Below are 21,988 nucleotides of genomic sequence, written 5' to 3' on the forward strand. Positions count from 1 at the left end.
TTTCACTGAGAGAAGCTTCCTGCAGCTGAGAGCCGTGAGAGTCAACCAAAACAATAACCCGACAATCAAAACAATGTTCTGTAGAGATGGTCATCACTTTCTGTTGGTTCATCGCTACGAGCAACACATTACACATTGTACATTACACATTATACATTACGCATTACACATTACACATTATACATTATACATGACACATTACACATTATACATTACACATTATACATGACACATTACACATTATACATTATACATTACACATTATACATCACGCATTACACATTATACATTACACATTACACATTATACATTACACATTACACATTATACATTACACATTACACATTACACATTGTACATTACACATTACACATTATACATGACACATTACACATTATACATTATACATTACACATTATACATCACGCATTACACATTATACATTACACATTACACATTATACATGACACATTACACATTATACATGACACATTACACATTACACATTATACATTACACATTGTACATTACACATTACACATTATACATTATACATTACACATTACACATTACACATTGTACATTACACATTATACATTACACATTACACATTATACATTACACATTACACATTACACATTGTACATTACACATTACACATTATACATTATAAATTACACATTATACATTACACATTATACATGACACATTACACATTATACATGACACATTACACATTATACATTATACATTACACATTATACATCACGCATTACACATTATACATTACACATTACACATTATACATGACACATTACACATTATACATGACACATTACACATTACACATTATACATTACACATTGTACATTACACATTACACATTATACATTATACATTACACATTACACATTACACATTGTACATTACACATTATACATTACACATTACACATTATACATTACACATTACACATTACACATTGTACATTACACATTACACATTATACATTATAAATTACACATTATACATTACACATTATACATGACACATTACACATTATACATGACACATTACACATTATACATTATACATTACACATTATACATGACACATTACACATTATACATTACACATTATACATGACACATTACACATTATACATTATACATTACACATTATACATTACACATTACACATTATACATTACACATTACACATTATACATTATACATTACACATTATACATCACGCATTACACATTACGCATTATACATTATACATTACACATTACACATTACACATTGTACATTATACATTATACATTACGCATTACACATTATACATTATACATTACACATTATACATTACACATTGTACATTATACATTGCACATTACACATTGTACATTACACATTATACATTACACATTACACATTATACATTACACATTGTACATTATACATTATACATTACACATTACACATTATACATTACACATTGTACATTATACATTGCACATTACACATTATACATTACACATTATAGATTACACATTACACATTATACATCACACATTATACATTACACATTGTACATTATACATTGTACATTGTACATTGTACATTATACATTACACATTGTACATTGTACATTACACATTACACATTATACATTACGCATTACACATTATACATTATACATTATACATACTTTGAATTGGTTTTATATATAAACCAATAATGATTACATATTGATTATTATCCAGCAAGGAACCATATATGGTAACTTCATTGATCTTGATTTTCAACATAAAAATTGAATATTTTTAAAAATGTCACAAAAGTAAAAAAGTCACAAAAGTAAAAAAAGTCTTGTTGTGTCCTGCAATGACACTCTAGGGTTGAAATTTTGTGTTGTAAGTATTTCAATGAGTCTCTGATAAAGGGTTAACCAAATGTTGAGGATTTGGACACAGAGAAATGAAAAGTGTGGGCTAGTATATTAAAACTCTTGCCTCTGCCTACCTGTCTGTCTGCCTGCCTGCCTGCCTGCCTGTTTGTCTGCCTGTCTGTCTGTCTGTCTGCCTGCCTACCTGCCTGTCTGTCTGCCTGCCTGCCTGCCTGCCTGCCTGTTTGTCTGCCTGTCTGTCTGTCTGTCTGTCTGTCTGTCTTTGCTGCTGTGACTTGTAAATTTCCCCGCTGTGGGATAAATAAAGTCTAAGTCTGCCTGCCTGTCTGCCTCCCTCCCTCCCTCCCTCCGTCCCTGCCTCCCTCCCTCCCTGCCTCCCTGCCTGCCTCCCTCCCTCCCTCCCTGCCTGCCTGCCTGCCTCCCTCCCTCCCTCTCTCCTCCCTGCCTCCCTCCCTGCCTCCCTGCCTGCCTCCCTCCCTCCCTCTCTCCTCCCTCCCTCCCTCCCTCCCTCCCTGCCTGCCTCCCTCCCTCCCTCCCTCCCTGCCTGCCTCCCTCCCTCCCTCCCTGCCTGCCTGCCTGCCTCCCTCCCTCCCTCTCTCCTCCCTGCCTCCCTCCCTGCCTCCCTGCCTGCCTCCCTCCCTCCCTCTCTCCTCCCTCCCTCCCTCCCTCCCTCCCTGCCTGCCTGCCTGCCTCCCTCCCTCCCTCCCTCCCTGCCTGCCTCCCTCCCTCCCTCCCTCCCTCCCTGCCTCCCTGCCTGCCTCCCTCCCTGTCTGCCTGCCTGCCTCCCTGTCTGTCTCCCTGTCTGTCTGTCTGTCTGTCTGTCTGTCTGCCTCCCTCCCTGCCTCCCTCCCTCCCTCCCTGCCTGCCTGCCTCCCTGCCTGCCTCCCTCCCTCCCTCCCTCCCTCCCTGCCTGCCTCCCTCCCTGTCTGCCTGCCTGCCTGCCTCCCTCCCTCCCTCCCTCCCTGTCTGCCTGCCTGCCTGTCTGTCTGTGGAGCTTGTTAGCTTGTTTTGAAGCGAGGTTTGGTCGGTGATGTCTTATCTCTCAGACTCGGGTTGTATCATCCTTCACTGACCCAAGACCAAGATAACAAGACTGAGGAGCAGAGGGCTGATAGCTGAGAGAGAAGAAGAAGAAGAAGAAGAGGAAGAAGAGGAGGAGGAAGAGGAGGAGGAAGGGAGAGGCCATTGTTGTCTCTTGGATTATTTCATCTCTCACTGAGGCTTCCTTCATGTTTTGCTGCAGTGAAGCAGTGACTGCAGTGAGAGCTTTGGTGTTTTCTGCTGAACTGCTGAGATTTGTAACTTTGCTATGAACACATGGATTTTCTGTTGAGGTGTAATGACAGCCATAAGATCTGATCTCAGATCATTTTGTATAGAATCTGCAATGACTGCTTAATATAAATGATTTGATTTGCTTTTTCAGAACTACAACAATAGTCAGTCTATATAAGCTAAGAGTCTCCAGCAGGAGTCAGCAATTAGGTTCAACCATGGGCCACTTTTTCAGCTTTGTTTAATGTGGGGATGTGGGGGGGGGGCAACAACATAGTTTCACAGGTGGAGACGTAGACGAGACGCAGCCCTGTATGCTGTACTGTGATTATTCGTTTTTTCTTATATTTACTTTACTTGTATTTTCCTTTGAGTATTTCTTTCGAGAATAAAACAGATTTACAAAGCTGGCTGTTTTTAGGGTTGTGTCTGGGGAGATCGTACCTGCTCAACACAAGCTCACAGTGCAGGAAGAGGCGTTCAGGGCGCAGAGTGGGAATGAAAGAGGCGCCATTCTCCCTGTTACAATTCAGTGTACCATCACAATGATTTTGAAGCTGTTATTTTAAGGTAAAGCTGTTGCATAATGTTGCTTTAACTGGTCCTGGTTTGAGTCCAACAGCGTGGGACCGTTCCTGCACGCCCTCGTCTTCTCCACCCTGAAACGTCCTGCCTCTCTCCGTGTAGTTCTCTCCCGGGATGACAGGAAAGCCAAAAACAATCTTGACAAAAGCAAAGTGAGTTTCCCCGCACAGCCCTGCAGTTGAGTCTGTGCAGCCGTCACTGACACACTGTCATTGAAACAACTTTCCATTTTGCTGCGTAATTGCAGGGAGCTGTGGGCCGAGAGAGGGGGAGGGAGGGAGGGAGGGTATTAGTGAATTATGGGAGACAATTGGATTGCCTTTTTCTTTTTATAATAGTACCGAGCCCAATAAAGAAACTTAATGGATATCTTCAGTGGAATGCTGTGCTAATGTAATAGCCTGATCTCTGTCCCAGTTACAGCTCATGACTCTGAGGGAACGCTGATTATTTGCTAATTAACTGGAAATAAATATGATTGGGGAAACCATTACGCAGAAAAAAAAACGTCTGCAGATAACATCAGTTTAGTTCGCACACACTGAGAAATGTAATGTAATGTAAATCCGATTTAATTAGCATTTTGCTGCTAAACTGTTCTCAGTTTACTGATTGTGTAATTATGTGAAAGTTCCAATAACATCTAGGCTATAAAGGGTTCTCACAGTGCACCAAACCCAAATGTTCCCCCTCTGCCAGAGCCGCTGTGACGAGTTGTGCATTACGTGACGTCCCCAGAGACTCACAGAAATGGGCCGACTTGCAAAAGCAATATCACTCCAGCCACGAATAAATCACTGAAACCTGAAAGCTATCAGAGTTAGCGGGTTGCCAGGGGAAATGATTATGGGATTAACATTTGGGGAAAGTGTGTTTTTTTGCACCATCGGTCACAGAAACGATTAAAGTAATACAAAACCTACAACAAGAAGTGACAATGGGAGGAAATTAGAAAGCTCTGGGCAGCAGACGTCCATGCCGAAGTTATTTAGAAGAGGCGATTGTGGCGGGAATGAGCAGCCTGTCCGTCCACCTGGTGCTCTGCCGTCTCCACTGTGGAGGTCGCTGCTTCACACACATTATAACAGCTCCAGATAATGTTCTGTTGGAAAAGATGATTCAATCCAATTTTATTCATACAGCAGCAAATCACAACAAACGTCATCTCGTGACACTTTACATATAGAGCAGGTCGAGACCGGACTCTGTAAAATCTTCATCATTCGCTCAAATGAATGAGATTTGTGAAGTTCGGTGACATCTGTGAAGGTATCGGCTTTTACATTATGACTGTTGCACTGTATTGAATTAGACTTAGAATTAGATTAGGTCTGTTTCAGGCATACTGAACCCTTTAGGCTGCCTCAAAGTAAGACATACAGCTGTTCCACATGGCCACACTCGAAAAGGCCAGTCATGAGTTATAAGGGCTCCATCCAGTGTGTGTGTGTTTATTCTATTAACTAATATTGTTGTTCACATCATTTATGTTATTTTTCATTCCTTAACATTGTCTTTCATCATCATAACTGCTTTGGCAACACATGTCAAATATCAGGCCAATGAAGAGTCTACAGGATCACCAGTGTCAGTAAAATTACCGACACTGATCAAAAAATAATGAAAAAGAACATGTACAGAAGAACACCGACTTTGTTACAGTGATGGGGGTAAATGCAGTCCGTTACCCCCACCCCCGGTGGTGAGAAGGTACACCACTGGAGGTCTACAAAAACAAGATTTTCAGGGGGCGCTATGTTACTCTTTAAAACCTGTTTTTGAGAGCATGGGGAACATATTTACCAAAGATTAAGAGCTGCAAAAAACTTGAAAACATTAAAATCCCTCAAATCTGCTGAATTACCCAAATACGGATATGTGATGCAAATACTGATGACCTTTACTTCAGAAGCAACTTTTCTGAATTTTACAACTTGTACAATCCTCATGGTGAAATAGACAAAAACAGGGATTTTTGTTTTCTTTAAAAGCTTCAGAAGGCCTCATGTGAGCCATGTGTCATGTGACTTGGATGCTTAATACACGTCAACATTGTGAAACCTTCAGTCTGCAGTTTCAGCTCTAAGATGTTTTAATTGCTGTCATCAAGCAAAATGGGCAGCAAGAAAAGATGAAAAATGACAATGATACAAAGGGAAATGGAGTAAACACGTGAAGCCACGGGTTGTTTTTAGACAGGTTTAGATTTTCTCTCCTCAGCCAAGATTGAAGAAGAAAGAGGGATCAATAAGGGGCTGTCGGGCAGCATTCAGTTGGCGGTGACGAGTGCTTAGAAAGGACACAGCGAACCAGGACTGTAATTTTATCTCCAATTTCAGATGAAAAACAGGAATCACATACCTGCTCATCTGGGTTAGAAATGGAAGAGGAAGAGGAAGACAACATGGCGGCATGTATTCACTACCGTGTTCATCAAGTTTGTATTTAATTCGTCACCACAGACAAACAGACAGGTCTTCATCCAAATATAGAAACCTTTTTATTTTACAATTTCAGCAAAAATATCATACAATTCCAGTTTAATTGTACAGTTTGTTAAATATCTAAATACACTTTTACAGTTGCAATGTCAGTAGAAAAAAATATTGGATATTTTTCATGAGATACAAAATGTACACTTCCCTACACATCGAAACTCACACAGCGTGGTGTGACTGGCCGACGCCGGCCGCTGACATTAAAAACCTTTGCTCTTATAAAATGAGATTTCCTCACATTGCTCAACGAATTTTAGTCGGACCACAACATCATGGGGTAAAAAAAAGACATCACGAGAAAAAAGGGCAACACATTTATGACGGTCTTACCTCAAAAACTGTGGATGAGAATGTGAGTACTAGAAGAAACGTGTTCGTATACTTGAACTGTGGTTATGAAGGAGATTTTCATGTAGTGGATACACAGCAATAAGAGACACAGCTGGAATGAAGCAAACTGTCCATTAAGACTCTTAACTCGACCCGAGATACAGTTCGATGTAATAAAAAGATGCTTGTGAACATATAAATATGTATATTTAAATATTCAATTAACAAACTTTACTTCAGTTAGCGACATACGGTCGAGAGAGATCATGTCAGTTCTCTTGTCTGCTCCTGTAAAGAGTTGCTTACCAGATGGACTGTGTGTAGAACACAGTAACGGCACAAACGTTCATTAACATGTAGTTCGCTTCAGATCCTGGATCTGTCCCACAGAACAGTTCTTTATCATCATCATCATCATCATCTGCTCGTGTCAATTCAAACTAAGAGTCAAATAAAGAGCGCTGCACTGACTGAACACCAGCCGCAGGAAGTGAGAGCTGTGGAATTAAGTAAATACAGACGTGACTGTATTGTCAAAAAGCCAAAAGTGTGTGTTGTGGTTTAGAGGCAGAAGAGCTCCACAACAAACTGACAGGCACACATATTATCACCTTTATAATATTTAACATTATACTCCATTCAGTGTGGTGTTTAATAATATTCACTCTCCTTTCAGCTTTGTTTTGCTCGCCACCAACTCCTGAGGAAGAAAAAGATCTGGCTTTCAAGCAGCTAATCGTTGCACTGTTTTCATCAGCCAGTCACTGATTTCGCCTGTCGGCTCTTCGGTGCTGTGCAGGTAGCACACGGCGACTTTATCAGATCATATTTGGTGAAATCAGCTGCCTGCTGCTGCTGCTGGAAACGAGAATGATGGGAGTGCTGAGACTGAACTTCACAGCAGCTGAAAACAGCTCAAATGCTCCGTTGAGCTGCAGAGTTTGGTGATGGTTTTCTGTGGGTTTCTCACTGTGAGTTACATTACATGTAGCCTTTTGGTGTATTGTTAATATCAAATAAATTGATTAGGGAAAATAATACCATGCATGACTATAACTGCTCAGTTTGGTACGTGTAAGAATCCACCTTCCGCTTTATCGAAGGTTTGACCGACAGGAATCGAGTCAGTCAACAGTTTGTTATTATGTGAAACGCTGTGACTCCACTTCACTGTGCGGCTGGCTCGGCTGGCTCAGGGCAAACCAGATGTTATCAAACTGTTCTGCAGGATAGATGTGGGACAAGAAAACCTTCTCAGTTCTCAGTGTTCATATTAAACAGTCCAGTGCAGCCCAGACTGCACGGCTGACCCAAACAGAGCTGTGTCAAAGAAAAGAAGGAACCGTAACTGGACTCAGGGTGTAAAAAGGTCCGATGGGTGTTCAGTTTGATCCTGTTTGGTCCTGTAGTGGAAACCTGGCTGCAGCTGCGACTCAGTGGTCACCTCTTAACAATCTGACAATGTACAAGTTGTCCAGGCGTGTAGCCTGAAGGTCACATTTAAAACTCGAGGCTCCTCTGCTCAGAGTGTAAAGTCAGGGTTTTGCCAAATCACAGATTACATGACATCAATGATGCATGGGCTGCCAAATGTATAATAAAGTCTATAAAACATGGGAAGTTATGCACATCCCTGTTTTATAAACCTTGTTTTTAACTCTTCAGATGAAACATGTAAAGTACTGAAACATCTTCGGGATATTCTGACTTCACAATTAGCAAATGTAATAATGGTTGAGCCATTTTCCAAAGACTTTTAGCAGATTTCAGCTTTCAAGTCTGAATTAAAAGCTCGATCTGGATTCAACCCACTAAACCAATGTTCTGAATCTTGCTTTAGTCCTCGGAGGGGGGGGGGGGGACCAGCAGATTAACATACTTGTATTTGAATATGTACAATTTGAAAAGATGAGTGAATAAACACGCTCTCATGTTAAGCTAACATCACTTAGCGTCTCATCTCCTGGAGCTCGGCTGTATGGAGTAGGTCTACCCTTCAGGTGAGGACTCCTAATGACTGTGAAGGATTTAAGATTTATTTGGCAACTTATCTTTCTTGCTTTTACAAGTGTGTGTACCACATTAATTATTCTAATTATTATTAGCATAATCTGGAAAGTTTTCAATCTAATCTACACAGACAAAGCTAGCCTAATTTGAATTTAAAAGTTCCTGGACTAAAGTGTGTTGAGGATACACCTGGCTGTTAAAAACCTGACAGGGCACAATACCTGGAACCGATGATTAATACGGCACACACCGTACATTGTTCTGCTTCACATAATCGGATTAGAGGATGATGCCGGCGACAGACCAGAACATCACGTCGAGCAGGAATTCAAACAAAATCATCACGAGCTGAACCACAGGATCAAAACAAAAAGGTGAAAGAACATTTCATTAAAAACAAAAGCCAATGGAAAAGGTGGTCAACAACAACGATTCCCTCCCCCATAAAAGTACTTTGGATTGAACAGGTGGGGAAACAACATAACAGCATCACGTCGTGATTAAAACAGAAGAGAGGTCTAACTATTCAAGGCAGGAGGAACATATAGTGGAGAAAGAAAAGTCTCTTTAGCTCTATTCACAGCCAGCAGTTACACGTGTTTTCATTTCGAAAGCCAGTGGTGCCTTCCATGTCCTGCACCACAGTCCAGGTTAAATCCTGTTCACTTCCTAATGAGATACTCTTTTGAACAAAAGATTCATTTTGGACGACATATACACACACACACACACACACTTTCTGGAAATACACGCCTACATCTAGTCCTCTTCTAACAAGGCACTAAGATTTCATTCAAGTTTATCATTACACAAGTGCTTTATGCATTTTAAACCCCCACATCTGTCTCAACCCCAGAGCTACCTCGCGAGCCTATCCAGAGTAATTCCCCCACTGGTCTCCCCTCCTGCTCACACTGTACGCTAAAGTGATGTGTCAGCTCGGCAGCCGGCCAATCAGGCGGCCCTGCTGTGAATCAGTTGGCCCGCCAGTCACAGAACTAGTCATCCAGTCCGTTCCTGCCTGCTGCTTCGTGCCGTGACGTGACCCGGCGCTCAGCCGTCTGCGACGAGGTCACTCTGGCGACTGATTGGCAGAGTCGGGTGGGGAGCAGCAGGGGGGTTCAGAAAGCAGGGGTAAACTCTGAGAGGTGCGACAGCATCTCCCGCCCCCACCATCACCACCATAACAACAAACAAGCCCTTAGATAGCAAGAGGTGGCCCGAACAAACCCTGGCGTTAGATATCGCTCTCCTCTGAGGAATAAAAGAAGAACGTGGCACAGTGACAAACCTGCAGACGAGAACGCCGCGTCTTTCCCTTACACTTTCACCTGCTACAGTCAAAGGCGCTCTGCCCACATCGGCCACCGAGAGGAGCAGACGAGGAGACTCTACAAGCCAAGCGGGGGCAGGAGGCGTGAGGGAAGGTGAGGGAGGGAACAGAGGGTGGATGAGGGTTGTAAAGGAGAATCAATTCACCAGGTGATCTTCAGAGTGGTTCTGCCTGGCTTCACCCAGGTGTCAGGATGACTTTGGCTCAGCAGAAGCCCCCCCCCCCCCAGGGAGCTTGTCAGAGCTGGAGAGACATAAGGGGATGTGAGAGGGAGAATGGAGAAGGTGGGCAAAGATGCAGTCATGCAGGCAGATAGAGACGGACGTGCAGGCAGAGGCGGAGAGGGGAAAGAGATGGAGGCCGAGGATAAAGGCAGGCAGACAGAGAGGGAAAGAAAGGCAATAGATAAAGCCAGAGGGAATTTTAAATAGACAATAGGAATGAGAAAAGACATGAGAGGAATGTCAGATAACCAATCAACAGCAAAATCAGGAAGTGAGACGGATCCACCGCCACAGCGACGCTGCGAATGAACACAAACATCTCACACACAAAGTCACTTTTAAACACAAACCCATCAATCAGAGCTCAACTCAGTCTTTCCTCTAACTCCCCCTTCGGTATCCCATCCTGCCTCACTCTGAGCACCCCAAAGAGAACCAGCTGTCACCTCAGCGCCAGGTGAACGGGGAGTGAATGTAAAACCCCATTTCACAGCATCAGCAGCACCAGCAGATCCACGCCTGCGTGCGTCAGGAGTCTGTTTTTTTTTTTGTGGGTGCTGCAGGGCCTCAGTTGGTGCCCCGGTTGAAGTGCTCCAGCACGGTGCCGTTGGTCCTCTCAAACAGCCACTGCTGGCTGAGGGAGGAGGGGTCGCACGTGTTCATGAAGATCCGCCGCTCGGTCGGGCTGCAGTCGATACAGCTGTTACTGACGGGGTGATACAGACTCTTGTCCTGGAGGACGGATGGAGGGAGAAACAGAAGGATTGTCAAAGGAACAAAAAAAAAAACCTTTTCTTATTTTAAAATGTACCATCAAAGCCCCCAAAAATGAGTTGAAACTTCACTCCACATCACAGTATCTCCCTGCGGTGCCTTCAGGGGCCATTTCAACACATTTGGCGGTGCTTTCAATGACACTTAAGATTTAAGGATGCCCATTTTAGCATTTATAGGGATTATAAACAATGAATACATGTTTATGACACACTAAAATGTACTTATTAGCAGATAAAGGGACTCTTTAAACACACACACACACGGCAGCGGGCTACCATACAAGGTGACCATCGACCCCAATATAATATAAGACAGTTGTAATCATAAAAAAATCATGTTTCATATGATCAAATATGAAGAATGTATTTATCAAATATTCATTATGTTTACGTGGATTATAGTTACTTATTCATTTGTTTAATAATGTATCTACTTATTTATAAATAGACCTTCACTCTCATGAAAACTGAGCGAACTCCATCTGCTAATGAAGGCCACCCGAGTTAAGAATTTGTTTTTATTAAACTATTATTTCTTAAATTCAAGATGCGTTCATGAGTTTTAAACAGCTTTATTTGATAAATGTGATAAATAAATGCTTTCTGAGACGCTATAAGGACGTGTCTATATACTGCTTATTAATGCCAAATAAGGGATGTTCTTAAAACGTCACAGGTTGGATGTCCCTTATTGAGATGACTGACTCAGATCCTTATTGATTCCTGTTCTTATCGAGTCCAGAATCTAATTCTTGTCAGACCCCAAAATATGTTGAAATTAACAAAAGATAAAATATATGTATTGTGCGACCCACTCACTGCGTTCACAGTTTTTAACTGACATAACGATATACAGCTGCATTCATTTACAACGCAGCAAGAAATGCTGTCTCGTGTTAGAGCATTAAAATGATTATTTTTGGCTTTTTTATTATTATTATTATTATGATGTTTCTCTAAAATTACATTTTGCTATATTACTACTGTCTTGTCTTTTTTTTGCTTTTACTGCTGCAAAGCACCTTGTTTGTGACACTAAATGAAATCCTCGAGATGTTACCAGGACGGCCTCCTGTGTGGCATGTTTTTGTAATAAGCTTAAATGCATAACAACAGCATAATGAGGTCCTATGAAGGTCCATCAGCTTCAGGGTAGATTCTGTTGAAATGTGCAAAACTTTGTAGGGTGATAAAGTCGGCGTGAAGTCAGTTATGTTTGGAGCTTTGTTGTTTCGTACAGGAGGAGGAGGAGGAGGAGGAGGAAGGGAGGGAGAGAACAAAATGTTCGGAGAAGAGAGATAATGTGTTTACAGTGTGAACACCTTCCTCTTACCTTTCTGTAGCGCCACAGCTGGTTTCCCTTCATGCCGTGACAGTCGTACAGGGTGACGGGGCTGTTGTGGGAGATGGCGTCGAAACAGACTTTTTTAGTGTGCATGGGGTCGCCCACCCGGACGTCCTCTCTCCAGCCGAACGTGAACACCTGCAGGACACACATCTCAGTTGCAATGTCACGCTCTCTTTAAAACACTCAAATTCTAAAGCAAAGGGAAAAAGATGAATGGGCCGATGATCGGTGACGAGATCAACCTTTTAAGTTTGATCAAAACAGACCAATTAGAGACGCAGCTGCTGTGGTGACCTTCAGTATATATCTTGCACTTTCCGACTCTTTATGAATCTTTATGACTTTTATCGCTTCTTTCATTTAGACGCTGGCTTTGACCTTTGCACTCAGTTTTACTGGCTGGACACGATTAAAGCTCTTTCATACAGTTTTACTTTCAAAAGCGTTGGATGAGTTGTTGTGGACTCTGGATCATGATCGGCTCGGTTTTGTGTTGGTCATACTGGCTGCTATGATGAATCCATTAAATGCAACACATGACCTCAGAGAGAGAAACAGCCTCTGTGGATAATAACTATACAGTTAATGTATCAGACAGGCTTGTGAAGGTTGCTGATTATCTTATGGAGGCAAATGGAGGTTAAATATCTTACAAGGTGTCTGAGCTGTATTGTAGCTGAAAACATGAGAGCAGGCACATCATTTATATTCTTACTGACTGCATCAAGATGAAACGTGAGAGATCCACCGACACTTTCTACATTGTTATGTACACTGCAGGTACGTTCAGACACACAGTATAAACGAAATGATTGTAATCGTACACGCGGGCTTGTTTTGCTGCTGTGTACAAACGTGAAGCCTTTAACAGCATTAGATAACACTAATGATGAAGACTGTGTGATTCTGGAGCATCTGAATATACGTTTTTATTCTAAGTATATATATATATATAGTATATAGACATAATATAATACGTAATATACATATATCCACAAAGATTACTGATAATCAATATCTAGCTTGTACTTGTGTAAATCTGTTTCTGCATCAACTTCACAGAAACACATGTTTTTGCTTTAATTTGTCAAAATAAAAAGAAGCTCTATGATTATTGCAATTGATTTTAGTTTTTGGCCGTCACTCCTCCAGCTCAAAGACTTGGTGAACAAGTTCCTCCACCGCTCTGGTTCACAATCAAAAAGCCCTGACGAGGACAGCTGCCAGAGGGCCTCCTGTGATTTGTAATGAATCCATTTCTCGCTGGCGCTGAATACAGATTGCAACTGTGACACAGATTAAACTACAATGCGTTTTCAGATTAAAGCAACTAAACTGTCAGAGCTCTGAGGCGCGGTGTTTCAGCTGTGGAAACAAAAGGACGTTCAGTCTATTAAGTTTGTATTATGAGCTCGGCTTAAAGACCTTCAGTGCGACGCGTGAGAACAAACAGACTCCTTTAGAACAATGCAAAGATAATGAAGCAGCGCCGCTCGGGTGTGTGCGGTTTATGTGTCTGCGCAAGTTCATCTGACATGAATGTTTGTTTAGCAGAAGAAACACAATTACTAAGTAAACAATATATCAACAATGGTGGTGGTCTCAAAGTTTGCCCTATAAACCCTTTTCTGTACTCACGGCAGTCAGAGTGCGGATAAAACAAGAACCAGCCAGAGCTAAAGTTCTGGACCCAACCCTGAACTGACCCGTGGGAAACCTGCCCTAAACCAGATGTGCATACATTCATTTTCAAAACAAAGAGACCCGATTCCAATCAAACCCTCCTCGGAGCAAAAACTTGAGGATAATTAGACCAGATCCGAAGTGCGGTCGACCTGAACGGACCTTAATATAGAGAGAGACCACCAGCACGGGTCAGTTTCCTGCACTACACTGTTGGTCTGCCTCAAAAAGCAGTGATGATGATGATGATGATGACGACACGTCATATGATCAGATAGTGAGTCCACTTGGATCCACTCAGGTAGTACATATATTGACGCACGGACCTGGAATAGAACAGGACCCTACTTGGACCAGATTAGAGTGATATAATTTGGACCCAGCCCAGCTCGGGACCCAGGTCGTGTCTTGGCTACTAGGTACCAAGTGAACCCATGAAGTCCTCTACCCAGAGCACCTAAGCACTGAACAATAAGTTCACGTGAGCGTCGAGTGATTCACTGAAGCTCTTAAAACACGAATACTGCATTTACTTATTCACTTCACTTCAAGGTAACTTCAAAGTGTTTGTATGCATTTACTGATTTATTAGATTAATGTCTGTCAGTTTCATCTGTGCATGTTTAAGGGTGTCCTCTTTGTCTCGTTGGTCATTACTGACAGGGTCAAAGTTGAGTCTTCTGCATCAGTTAATGCTCAGTCCTGGCTGTAAATTTAAAGTCAAGCCTAACGAGTGTGAAGAGGCTGCTCACCTGTCCATGGCTCCAGCTCACCTCGCCCCGCCCCTTCACACAGCTCTCCAGGCGGATGGGACTCCCGGACACAAAGTGTTTACTCTCCATACACATGCCGCTGCCCACGTTACGGACCTACGACACAGACCAACCGGACGGCAAAGGCATTAACAGTTTCAACTCAAACCACATTACGCACAAAACTGTTGAAGCAGAATCAAAACTTTTTAACTTAATTTGGCAACAACATGCAAATTCATCTCTGATTCAGATTAAATAAATGTGCTCTCTTCTGTCTGAGTGCCATCAGACAGCAGCGACATGATTAGATAGCTATAGATATGATTATTAGCTTGAGTTATTTTAGAAAAATCTGTTACTAATGATCCTGATCTTTTGGTCTGATGGTTATATTGAATAAACTTTCAAATTAAAGCAATTCATAAATTAAAATCCTCCAAGACAGAGCTACGTTTTAAAAGGCAGCTGAGAGAAAGCAGCGTTGGATTCAGTTTCTCTCGAGCACAAACTTTAACAACTGGCTAGTGTATTATCTTGTAGTCATGACGTCATGGTTTTAAATCGGACAAACCTACTGTTGAGAACTATCTCTCACTATCTCACTGCGTAGTGAAATGAAATCCTCCATGAGATGGTTCATGTGTTTAGGGTATGAAAGGCGACTGTACCTCTCCCCACGCTGCAGCAGGAGGCTCCACCGGTGGGTAGTGTTTGGGCAGATCCCAGGCCACCTCGCTCATGAACCACTTGAAGCTCTTGCAGTTGAGGCGGTTCCTCAGCTCCTTCTGCGACGTCATGTCACCTGCCGACAGGTGTCGGTACTCGGGCCGACGCTGGTAGACGTATTCGGCGTATTCGTCCATCCACACCTCTGCCACGCGCTTTAGGTTCTGAAATCAGAGCGAAACACTTTTGTTTTCATTCTACATGTCAGGCCTTAGTATTCACATCAACAACACTACAAACAATGAATACTATCAACAGACAATGAATACTAAGGAGTACAAACATCAGAGCCACAGAGACAATATTTTGTGTAGCGCTAGAAAAGACAGAAAAACAGAAAGACAGCGAGAGCAGGGACTAAAGGGATTTTCAGTTGGTTCATTGTGGTGCTCAACAGGCATTTGTTTGGGTTAGGGGCATCATCAATGGATGTAGAGCTGAAGGGAACTGCAGAGTTGGGTCTCCCTCTCACATTACACACAAACTTTAAACCCATTGGAAGTATAAAAATACTGATTCTTTGAATTTTCATGTTGTTGTTCGCAAGGTTGAGGAGTTAAAAGGTGACAATTTGACACTCAGTGGTTTGAGGAGTGGACTAGATAAGTTCAAGTAGCACTGATTTCAGTCCAGTGATTCTCATTGGATGTTCTCCAGACTAATATCTCGTAATAAAACAGACATCCAGCAATTTATGTATTCAGGTCCAAAAGTAGAGGGTGGAGGAAGAAGAGTTTAAAGTTTGGAGAGAAGATGAGCAACGGCAGGATGCAGGAAACGTAAAAGGTTTAACACAGATTTTTACAGTGAAGCTGTGTATCATGAACGCTGTTAATATTTTGTTATTTGGTGTAAACGCCGAAGATTATTGATGCGAAATGAATTCTCTGTCACTGCGGACTGTCTTCGTTGAAACATAAGCTAAGCCACCGTCTGTACATCCTGCCATCCTTGATGTTTTGATTGATAGGACGTGACGAAATGATCAAAGCCGCTCAGTGGAGAGGCAGCCAATCATCAGACGCGACCTGTCGTCACGTCCCAGAAGGCGAGAGAGGACAAAAGTACTGAAGAGCCAAAAAACCTGATCTACACAAACGGAAAAGCATCGTTTATTGTTATTTTAAATTCTAGTAGTTCCCCAAATTCTCCACTAACATCATATATCTCCTTGCACTACTGGGAAGTGTGCATAACAAAACGCCCCAAACAATATTAGGACATTTCTGTCTGATGCAGCGGTGCAGCCATGAAAACATGGTGTTTGTTATATTATTTCACTCAGTGTAAACATCATATAGTTCCAATAAGACACAGGGCTTGTATGTGACAGTCAACACAGATTCAAACACTGAAGAATGTAGAAAATGTCAAAGAAACTTGGGTAACTTTAAAAGGGAATCTTCAAGGATAAAAAGGAGTAAGCATCAGCTTAATAGCTTAAATGTGTACAACAATAATATATATATATATTATATAACTGTGGATATTCAAAACGAGCCAGGCGAACATATCTATTAAAGCTGAAACACTGTCATGTCACTGCGGTTTAGATGGTTATAAAGACAGAAGCCTGATTATGAAGCAGGATGTCTCTTTGTTTGTTTCACTCCACCTGCAGGTCTGCTGTTAAGACCACTTCCTGGGGAAAATAATGTGCCAAGGAACTGTGTCAACTGTGCAAAACACGCGAGTAAAATATCATTTTAACTTTAAGATACAGCTAAAGAAAAGTGTCAGACAGAAATATCTTGAAACCGGCCTTCTGTGTATTGTATCACTTGCCTGTTAGTGTGGCCTACATACTCGTCCCAAAACAGCCGCTGGCGTGGGAGCTGATTTTATGTGTTTGCATTTTGCAGTTTTTAGGTGAGAAGTACCTTTTGGTTTTTTATCTCTTCTTTAATCTTTAAACGCCTTTTTATGAGCTTGTCACAAGTGTTTTCACCGGACTAAAAGAAAAGCAGCTTGGAATTAACTGAAACGACTGCAGGCGGTTTCATGTTGGCCAAAATGTGTGCAAGAAAGAGGGTCACACATTTGGTTTCATTGGCTCTTTCAATCATTATGAAAACATCCAACATGCAAAAAAAGAAAAGCAGGCGACTAACAGACACCGTCAGCTTGATGAGTGCAGGGCAGGCAGCTTCTTCAACAGGTCCTTTAAGGATATAATATGAAGCATTTCTGTATTAAAATGTCTAAAAACGATTAGACTTATGTTATATATTCTGTTGACGTGTACTTATATTGTCCCAAATGTTTACAACAATTTTCAAATCTGAAGAAATACGTAATTTTAACGTTTAGTTAATGGTCCGTTACGTTTTCCTGTCGATGCCGTCATAGGCATCAGCGTTGTGGTTGTTTTTCATAAGTTGACTTTTTATTAAGTTTTAAGCCACATTTTCATGATACAGTTTTTAGATCTTGTCTTTTTTTAACTATTGGTTTCATTGGCTTGAGGATTTTAGTCATCAGACGTCTGGATCTTAAGTTATCAAACCAGATGAGTAAATGTTAGCGGCAGCTGGGCTCGCAGGCCCTCTGAGACGCCGAATAGTGTCGGGGAAACACTTATTTTTAAAGTGAAAGTGCTTTATTCAGTGGTCTGTTTATTTTGGAGAGGTTGAGACCTCTGCGGATAATTCAGCTCCCAGTAAAAACCTCCTGAACAATGAACAGTGAAGGAATCCTAACCAGGAGAAGCTGACTGCAATGACAACAACTCCCACTCCCCACACTACCGTATGACATCACCAAACACCATCTTTTGTTATGGTTTTGATGGAGAGACCCCATAGCGGCAGAAAAATTACATATTGTGCGTTTAGGACAATTGCAAAAATGAAAGATTTACACCCGAGCAATGGGAAATCTGTAAATCTGAAGGCTTCGAGGTGTAACAGAGTGAGAAACACAGAGCCTGTCAGCCTCTGAGGTACAGACACCTGTCTGAGAACAAAGATGGAAGCAGCCTTGGAGGTATGAAGGTGAGGTGAATGAGAATACAGGTTCAGCAAGCCTCCAGGGAAAGTATAAATACAAATCATCTGGCCTTTGGAGGTACAGATGTAGAGGAAAAAAGCCTCCAGCCACACACACACAATCTCTGTAGCATAGCTCATTGCCTGCAGCGAAACTCGGGCTCTCCAGGCGAAGGGGAGTTCAGTGGTTCTATCTCTCTCCATGTTGGCTGGACTGGAGTGAGGGTGTGCGTCTGGAGGGCCTTTGTTCTCCGTATCTCTACCTGCTGCAGGGAGTGTTCTCTAAGATAACGAAGGCATCTTAATGTGCACAGAGGACATTACTGGCACTTAAAGTCAAAATGTTTTTCTCACCATGAAACGATTATATGGATGAGAAATGCCTCCAAAATCAGCAGTAGCTTGATATTGAAACAGCAGAGAGGAAAAGAAAGACCTGGAATTAATTTTCGCCCCAGGCAAATCATTTTTAGACCATGACTGAAAGCTCCTCTTGGTGAACCATGACCAAAGCTTACACTAAATAAAACTGTGTTGACTCCCTTAAGAGAGTCCATAAAGTTGGGAGAAGACAAAGAGGCAGAAGACAATAAAAAAAAGGACAAAATCAATGCAGCAGTCTCTCATATGGGAATAGCTTCAAAAACCCCGGCTCCTACATTTCCCATAATGCAACTCCATAGTGTTTTTGGTGAACCAGCCGAGGAGCTGCAGATTCGGGTGATTGTCACATTGTTATTCTATAAATTTCCACTATAGCTGCTTTAAAGTGAACCTGTAACCTGTGACTTCTCTCTGTGAAACCATTTCCCTTCTTTCGTCTCTACAGTCGGAGGCAGACACGAAAGTTTCATGGTTGATCTTCGTCAGGTGTCCAATGGGATTCTGGTATTGACAGTTATGATGGAAATGTAGTATTATCTCCATAGATATTAAACTCCCACGAAAATCTGCAAAAAGTATTAAAGCATTTGTACGCACCACCACCCCTCTCTACTTTGCCAGTACAGAGGCAAAACAACGCAGGTCATTCGGCAAAAACTGTTGAACCTGGCTCAACCTTTGTGTTTTCCACACTGTTGTGACGGAGGATAAAATCCAGAGTTATAAAAATCCTCAATAAATCTCAAAACGCTGTTTATGTCTGAAAACAACATTAGCATTTTCAGGTCATTTTTGAGACCAAAAAATCCCAAAGAATAACAAGAAAATGGCTAAATCTCTTCCTCCCCCTCCTTCAGTCGCCCACAAAACCTTTCTGCAGAGCTCTCCCTCCACAGACTCTGCACCCAAACTACTTTCAATCAAGCTCTTTGCATTTGTGGCATTTTCTTTTCCATCTTGAGTGACAAGTCTGTTGTGTTGCTGCTTTTCAGAGCATTCAAATTGTTTTTTGTTTGCACCTTTGTGAAAACACACTTAAATGAAGCATCTCCACACCTCAGCCCAGCCTCCTCTTCCACGGAGGACACAGCTGTTTGTCTCTTGTTATGTTTAACAGCATGCCAGTGTCACATTGTGTAGTGAAAACAATTGTATGTATTTTTAATTCAGATACACAGCTTAGTTATGTCGACTACAGTCTCATCCATTCCTGACGATATCAAACAAACACAGCAGGCATCAGTTCAAAGGGAAAGGACCGCTTATGTATTTGACTCTCTTTAAACTACTATGCAGAGAAGGACACAGGGGACAAAACAGAGTTCATCGCAGCCCGAGGGACAGTAAGTACTTATGCATGCTGCCGGTTTGATATCAGCATTCGATGCAGCCTCAGCGAGGAGCTAATGGTCAGACCGACGAGGCAAAAACAAAGGCCAAGAGGTTTAATTACATATTCAGCCGAAACAAACAGAGCCAGGTGTCAGACTGACGCTGAGTCATGCATAATGAATAGAGCTCAGCTACAGGCCAGATGAACCAGTTTTTGAAAATGATCATACTGTGTTGAAGTGTTAAAGGGATAAAGAAGTGGTGGATTGTGGATACAGGGGTTTGATACGTACACTGCAAGTTAAAACATATGAAAGCTGCTAAATTGTGATTTTAATCATCACCGTGGTGCTGAATGCAAAAATGAATTGAAATGATGATTTAAGCATTTTCCGTTTTTAGATGTTTCAGTTGTATTTAGGGCTGGGTACCATTTCTGATACTAGTGTTGATAAACAAACTCATTTTCAAACTCACTTATTCCACCAATTCTCTAGTCTATCAGACTCAAGATGGACAATAAGAAAAAAGGAATCAGAATCGATTCAGCAAAACCAGAGATATTGTCTTGGCACCTACATTACCCACAATGCAACTCAGAACTCACTGTTAACAGTTCAGATTAGAAACCAGCTTTTCCTGGAATCCACTTATTGAGAAAATATTTTTATTTGAATATTTTACATTGAACTGTTCATATTTTTTGGCATTTGTTTAATTTTGCAGCATGGTGTAATAAATGTTTCAACCTCCACACATTCAATGTCAAACATTTGACAATGTTTCCACAGAAGCAGACCTTGTGTCCACACCAACATGCCATAAAATGATCTGAGACTCACCCTGGCCAGGCTGACCCCACCAGGAACTTTGTAGGGGACGTACTTCCTGTAGATGTGTCCTACCCTGGAGCAAGGGATGTCCTCCATCCGACCACCACACATCCACACCTACAGAGACAGAGAGAGATTCAGCTGCGATAAACAGTGAGAACATCAGACGAGCCGACCAAGAAATAAGAGAGATGAAACAGACAGTGTGAGAAAGACAAAGCGCTGGAAGACAGAGAAGTCAGCGTACAGTCGGACTCATGTTTACGACCAGATGCATTAATATGACGTCAGGTTAGACTAAAGCTTAAAACCCTTCTATGAAGTGCAGGAGTGAGCACGCCGTTTCTAGACTGCATCGAGACCAGACATCAAAGAGCGCAAGGCAAGTCAGTCATGCTTAGCTAAATGACAAAGACTGAAATTGGATTGGTTATGCTACTTTTGGAAGGCAGAGCCACCTTTCAAGTCTGCAGTCTGTGTGAGTATCTGAAATCTTAAAGATAGATTTGGGATTTTAAGATTAAGATTTAGAATTTCCACTTTCAGTATCTGAAGAAACACTTGCCTGGACGCAGCTGAACTCTCGTCTCTTTGTTGTGCAGGAATCTTTGAAAGTGCGACATAGCTTCGTTTTTGCTCAGGCAGGTATACGACTGCACTGAAAGCACCAGGTTACTGTTTTAAACTGTTTCACCATCCCAGCTAACCATGTCGCAAATCATGCTGATGTGTTTTAAAACCTCAAAACTGTTTTTCTTACCGTTCCACACGGTCGGTCTGAAAATCACACGGCAGACTACTGAAACTTGCTTGAGTTATGTTACGTATCACAGTGCTGAACTCTAAACTGCAGTATCACACAACAATGCAGCCAAATGGATGCCGATGGTGATGTTACGTAAGTCAAGCGTTTGCTAGTTGTACGGCTCCACCAACTGATTATTTCCATTATTAATTAGAAATGTCGACCATGGACCCAGAGAATGTTTGGCATCTTA

General features: G+C 41.9%; 1 protein-coding gene across 1 annotated transcript in view; it reads right to left on the minus strand.

The window, feature by feature from the left end:
- Positions 1–10,733: 10,733 nt before the first annotated feature.
- LOC139295078 (polypeptide N-acetylgalactosaminyltransferase 10-like) overlaps positions 10,734–21,988 on the minus strand; it is a 67,361-nt gene continuing 56,106 nt past the window's right edge. The window contains exons 8-12 of the mRNA XM_070917159.1: positions 21,000–21,107; positions 15,397–15,618; positions 14,726–14,842; positions 12,276–12,425; positions 10,734–10,898 (exon numbers count right to left, since the gene is read on the minus strand). Of these exons, the coding sequence (XP_070773260.1) occupies positions 10,734–10,898; positions 12,276–12,425; positions 14,726–14,842; positions 15,397–15,618; positions 21,000–21,107 (762 nt within the window). The remainder of the gene's footprint in view (positions 10,899–12,275; positions 12,426–14,725; positions 14,843–15,396; positions 15,619–20,999; positions 21,108–21,988) is intronic.

This window comes from Enoplosus armatus, chromosome 13, assembly GCF_043641665.1.
Source record: "Enoplosus armatus isolate fEnoArm2 chromosome 13, fEnoArm2.hap1, whole genome shotgun sequence".
NCBI classification, from domain to species: Eukaryota; Metazoa; Chordata; class Actinopteri; order Centrarchiformes; family Enoplosidae; genus Enoplosus; species Enoplosus armatus.